General features: G+C 36.2%; 1 protein-coding gene across 1 annotated transcript; it reads left to right on the plus strand.

The window, feature by feature from the left end:
• Positions 1-1,219: 1,219 nt before the first annotated feature.
• Positions 1,220-5,430, plus strand: LOC135681687 (serine/threonine-protein kinase pdik1l-B-like). Its single transcript, XM_065196263.2, has one exon. The coding sequence runs from the start codon at positions 1,454-1,456 to the stop codon at positions 2,414-2,416; it is 963 nt and encodes a 320-aa protein (XP_065052335.1). The 5' UTR covers positions 1,220-1,453; the 3' UTR covers positions 2,417-5,430.
• Positions 5,431-6,406: the final 976 nt, after the last annotated feature.

Below are 6,406 nucleotides of genomic sequence, written 5' to 3' on the forward strand. Positions count from 1 at the left end.
ATTAAGAATAGCTTTCCATACTTTTCTTCGAGCGAAAATATCCTTGCCAACCTTAAATGGAAATTTAAAAAAAATATTCAGTTAATTTGGCATATGTTTTTAAAATTCTAAACTTAGTCTTAGTCGTGAAAAAAATCAACGATATGCTTATGGAGGAGCAAGGAACTTTCCTTTACTTATACAAGACTCAACACTATCTGTCTAACAGAAAGCAAAAAGTCAAAGCTAAAGGACATTACAGCTTCTGGATTAATCCTTAACAAGAATAAAACAAGGAACAATACTTGGACCATTTAACTTCAATTCAATTCATCTGTAGGATCTTTATTCAATTTTATTAATGATAACGCAATATCTGTCATTATTACAAAGTAATAGGAGCCATTAACATTAACAAATGTTGGTTTAAATAAAAAACAATGATTTCAAATCTATCTAAATCTATCACGATTAACAACACGCATTAGGCGAGTTTGATCAAAATAGACAGTAATGCTAGTTTGCTGAGGATTTGCACTTTTTATACTTGTTTTTATAAGATCTGTTAAAACAGCTTACCAGTTAATTTTTGAGAAATTAGAAAGACATAGTTTGGGTGACAAAGTGAGAAATATATAACCTTTAATTGCTTTATACTATGTCATTTCAATTGTTTCCATAACTATGGATATTATGTGGGCAAGTAAGCCAGGACAAGCAACAAAAAATTAATGAAAGTTGAGGAGGAATTAACCAAGTAAGCCTGCTCGTACTATTGCACTTTTCGTCTTCCTACAAATACGTTCTTGCTAGCTCCAAAGAAACTACCATGCATATATTGATTAAAGGGCATTAAGCCATCAATTAACTCAAAGAGGAAATACCGTAAAGCTTTTTATTTCCCAGAAGACTTCTAAGGGGCTTAAGCCTTTCAATCAAGAATTGACCAATAAGTGACTGTGTGTGACTCCACTCACACGCTTATTGATTGGCTAAAGTTGATCGACAGGTGGTTCTAGAATGTTTATACTTTCAAAATTGTTCTTGCCACCAGCCATAGTGTGCCCTGTGCCCTTCATGAAAACCCCTGAAACACGTTAAATAGAACCCCCTCCCACTTTCAATTAGGTTTCGGTGGCCCTGATAGGGTTGTACCATGGGCATAAATTATCTAGGGGGCGCCAAAAAAGATTGGTGCCCCCTAGCAAACTTTGAGTCACCACGCCACTGGATGTTTTTAAAGCAAATGATTTATAGTAAAATTGGCGACTTTAAAAAAATTATCGTAGGATTCGCAGTATCTTTGTGTGAGAGTTTCACGCCATAGTTGTTCTAAAATCACACTTTCGTGTATTTTATAGGTCTTGAGAACTTCCGTGTTTCATGGCCTTCGTGGGGATTTCCCTTTGTCACGAAACCCACATAGCAAGAATTTATCTCATATCGCAAATACATTCAAATCGTTCTTCCAAAAATGGAAAGCAACCGACTGATTTTAACTCTGGAAGATGGAAGTGTTGACGATTTCAGTATTCTCAGTGAGCTAGGAAGTGGTTCTTTTGGCGTCGTCCGCAAAGTTTGCGGTCAAAATGGACGAATTTATGCATTGAAAATCGTAACATCTGATAGAAAACAACACCACAAGTCTGCAGTGCAAGAAATACGATGTCTCCTGTCTCTAAGGCACCCAAATATAGTCAAAATTTACGCCACTGATTTTCAGTTAGACTCAAGGTCAGTGCCGAAAATATACATTCTGATGGAGTATTGTGGTAGTGGAACACTAAATGAAAGATTGAATATTTCAACATCAGATGAGCTTGACTTAACATGGATGGTGCAGGTTGCAGATGCTATTAACTATTTACATGAAAACAGTATTGTGCATCGTGATCTCAAGCCAGATAATATTCTCTTATCAAATGAGATGGATATTAAGGTTGCAGATTTTGGTCTTGCAAGAACATTTGATGGTTATATTAATACTTCAGGAGCACCATTTGAGAGTCACATGGGATCTTTGGCTGGAAGCCCCTTCTGGATTGCACCAGAAGTCTTTTCACAAAATTATACAGAAAAAGCTGATATATTTTCACTTGGTATAATTCTGTATAGCATTGTGCAAAGGCAATACATAGTGGTTGCTGGCAAGAGGTATTATGGGGCATTTACCAATACTGGTTTAGCTAAACTTAGTGTTGGACAAATGATGGCATCTGGACAAGTTAAAAGTGCAGCAAAACTTGTTAAAGGTTGGGAGAAAGGCTGCCAAAGAGCCATTAAAGAATTGATTCTAGATATGCTGGACTATGAGCCAAAAAACAGGCCAAATGCAACTGCAGTTTATAAGACTATCAGATCAGTACAAAAGGAATATTTCAAAAAAAGACTTCTTCAGAGTGACAATGAAAACATTCCTGGCTCTGATTGTTTCTGAATTTATTAGAATTGCAGTTTAAGGAAAGTTCTTTGGTAGTGGCACTTGAAGCAAAGTAGCAAAGATCATAAAAATGTAGGTAGAGTGGAATTAAAAAAAATGCAAACAAAACCAAAAAGGTCAATGTATTTAAAAATGATAAAAAACAAAAAAGGGAAACCTTTGGCATTTGCTTTGGCTTCTTCAATGGAAGGATGAAAAATAATAGATACATAAATACTTAATATATCTATATATAGATATAGATATTATTCCAAATTTGTATCCACTTGAAGCCGGGCATTTAGGTATACTAGGCCTTTCTTAGATACCAATTCCTAGTTCTTTTAGAGTGCAACATGTTTTGAAGTAATATCTAGGACAAGGTTGTCAATTGTACAGGCATCTGAATCCCTATCATTTTACGAAAACAAAATGAATACATTGTTGGTATGATGAATTTTGGATACAGATAATGAATTTTGATACATAGACAGAAATTTTCCAATGTCAGCCTCCAGCAGAATGTGTATCCAAAGTTGAATGTGTTTGAATCATGAAGTTCTAAAAAATTTATCTAATGCCAATTTCATTTGACAGTATGATAATAGTTTTATGGAGTGCTGTGCATTTGACATATTACTTTAGTAGATTATACAATTATAGAATGTACTAGTAGACTATATTATTCTTAAGTCTTTTCACAACACACTGATGCTTGAATCAAATCAGATTCTGACGTATATGTGTAGCCACAAAACTCAGAGAATGAACACCTTTTGGCATTGTCTGGTTTCTGTATCAAGTATTTACATAGCAGAGTTGACAGGATTGGGCTTGTGTAATTTTCTGCACGGGCCACTGGTACTAGGGAGGACCATAGGGAGGATCAGAAATAAGTAAAAATATTTACAATGCTGGTTACATCAGTCAATGGAAGAGAGCAGAGCAAGAAATTATTATTCTTTTTCTAATATTTTTTAAGTTAAATTAATATCATCTAAAAAGGTCCTAAATCATATACACTACCAGGACAAAAGTATTGAGAATCGAAAGACAGTAACACGAAGTTTTGTCGCAACTACACACTCCTTATCCTGTTAATATTTTGATTTTACCACGGCTGATATTTTTCCTCATGACTGTAAAATTTCTTACGTTAATATTGTAATTTTAAGTATTTCGAAATCCTTAATAAATTTCAAAGAATTTGATTCCTGGTTTAGCATGATTTTGTTAATTTTAGGGAAATGTTTCAGCGTAAAGTTATAAGTTTGCAAAATTTTTTTGGATTGCATTTTGATTAGGGTGTTGCAATACTTTTGTCCTGGTAGTGTATGTGCAAAGTGCAAAAGTGTAATTGCTTCTGTTAATTAACTTGGGTTAAAAAATGTGCAAAATAGTGCAATGTATAGTGCAATAGTGCAAAGAGCATCTTGAGTAAATCTTCTTCGACACAAGTTGTTTGTGCAGAAGTTCGAAAGACATTAAGAGGGCCAGGTCGAAAACGCGGAATACGCTGAACACGCGGATCACGCGGAAAAGTGAAATTTTGCTTGAAGCTTCTGGAATGGAAAGACATAAAAGCAACAAAGCTCTTTCAAGAATTGAGATATAAGACCTTATTTTTAAAGGGCGGAAAACGCGGAAACCTTTAATAACCAATTATATTCGCTAATTTGATGGCAAGAGAGGTATATAATGAGTTATTAAGCCTTTGACGATTAACAGAGATTTTGTGGCTGCAAGAGCAACAACGCAGTTTGTCATAAGCATCTCTTACGTTGGCACAAATCTTCCACTTTTTTCACCGGTTAGACCAGTAAGGTAATGATGAAATGTCCCCGATTTGTTTTCTTATCAAGCACAAACAAAATTGTGTAGGAAAACCCCTCGGGAAATCGGCTGGGACCGATTTCCGCGTTTTCCGCGTTTTCGATTTTCACCCTCGTTAGAAATCGAAAATGCGGAAAACGCGGAATTCTCATTCCTTTTAAAATAAGGTCTTATATCTCAATTCTTGAAAGAGCTTTGTTGCTTTGTTTATGTCTTTCCATTCCAGAAGCTTCAAGCAAAATTTCACTTTTCCGCGTGTTCCGCCTGTTCCGCGTTTTCAACCTGGCCCATTAAGAGATAATAAATCTCAGTCTTCTGCCGCCATGTGAAGAAAACACAAGGCTTCATAGCCTATGTGGAAATTATATCTCTATGATTTTCAAAGTGGTTTGATGCTTCAGTTGGGCTTCCTAGTAGATAAATCATGCTTGAAATGAATGAGGATTCTATCGTCATAATGGTACTTGTTACCAAGAACATACCCTGGAACTTTCGTTAAGCCAATCTGAAGTAAAAAAGAGCTTTACGCTTAAAGTGTCGTGTGCAGTGACTCAGAAGACGACCTCGAGGAACTTTGAAACGATTAAACTATGGTTTAGATGATCCGGTTGTTTTTTCGGTTCTTATTTATCAGTTAGTAATTAATAGCGCCACGTAGTTCCTTCGGACGACAATTCAACAATTTGTCCGAACAAAGAATATATCAAGCTTTTTAGGATGTCTATTTAAGGATAAAAAATTTTAAGATTACGCGATTTTCTTGTGAAAATGGGACTTTTGGCCCCCCTTATCAAACTATAATTCAATTTTAAGCATTATTGCGCAAGAAATGTGCTTAATTAACATTAAGACTTCCGCTTATTTCCATTTAAACCGGTTTTTTTCAGTGACTACTTCCATATACGCAAAAACGAGACTTCAAACACGAAAAAGAGGATGGTGGCCCCCAAATCCCCGAATAACATCGATTTTCGAAATCAGCACCCTCGAATTGACCAAAAGCACTTGGTCCCTTAAATTTCGCTTTCGGGCGATCATTCCCCTATTCTCCGCCTGGTCTATTGTAGCAGTGCTCGAGTTAGCCTGTGTCCCAGACCTCTAACTTGAAAGTAGTTAGGGGTCTGGAGCACAGGCTATGCTCGAGTTAGCATTACATTGTGTCTTGTATACGGTCAAAGCAACAAGCATGCAAGTGTGCATTGGCCGTATAGCTTATATATTTCTATTTCTTTTCATCTTGCATTAATTAATGGCCGTATAGCTTGGAACTTTTGCATGAACAAGGTGTTGCTAGTCGGCGAAAGAAGGCCATTGTTTCTTCTTCTCAACCCCCTCAAAAACGGTTGGGTTCCATTTACGGGCGTCTTTGCGATTGGCGCACCGACAGCCCAAAAAATGGTCCAAATGATGAGAGAACTCCACCGTCAAGCTTATGATTGACAATGGTAAAAAATTCTTAGGACCATCTAACCTTTCTTTGCTAACGGTTTTTGTTTAGTAACCTAATAACCTGTGTGAAGCCTGCATGGAAAGTTGAAAACGTTCAGTTCTCTGCCTGAGCTTATGCGCTGAATGTCCTTCATCAAATCGTGAAAGTCAAGTCATTATTCATAAAAGGGGCGGTACCGAAGGGAAGCGGATTATGGTTACAAAATTTTGCTGCCAGAATTTTTTCAGTTGAAGCAGCGATGCAACCCTATTCTTAATTTGATTAAATAAGAATGCTGAAGGATATATATATATATATATATCAAAACGTTGCTGGTAAAGGCTATCTTGAAAAAAGATTTTAAATGGCAGACACATATCATAGTTCAGAATTTCAAGTAGTTAGATATAAAGTTGATGAAAAGTGATTGCTGCAGGGGCGGATCCAGACATTCGCAACATTCGCACTGGCGAATGTCAGATTTCCACATGTCTTTTTGTAACTGTCTGTTAATACATTTTAGCATTATGAATATTGTACTAGAAATGGCCAGATAATAAAAAAAGGTCCATAGCATACAAGAAATAAAAGTTTTGTTTCCTGCCCTAGTTGCTATGATGTCACCTTGTTGTTTACTTTTTAGGTTTAATTCCCTCGTTTTCGTGATTTAGAGATCATATATTCGAAAGAGGGCTCCCCCTTTTACGCATAAATTCACAGAGCACCAATAAGGTTTGATGCGAATG

Source organism: Rhopilema esculentum, chromosome 12 (assembly GCF_057945365.1).
Source record: "Rhopilema esculentum isolate cy_ngs chromosome 12, ASM5794536v1, whole genome shotgun sequence".
Classification (NCBI taxonomy): domain Eukaryota; kingdom Metazoa; phylum Cnidaria; class Scyphozoa; order Rhizostomeae; family Rhizostomatidae; genus Rhopilema; species Rhopilema esculentum.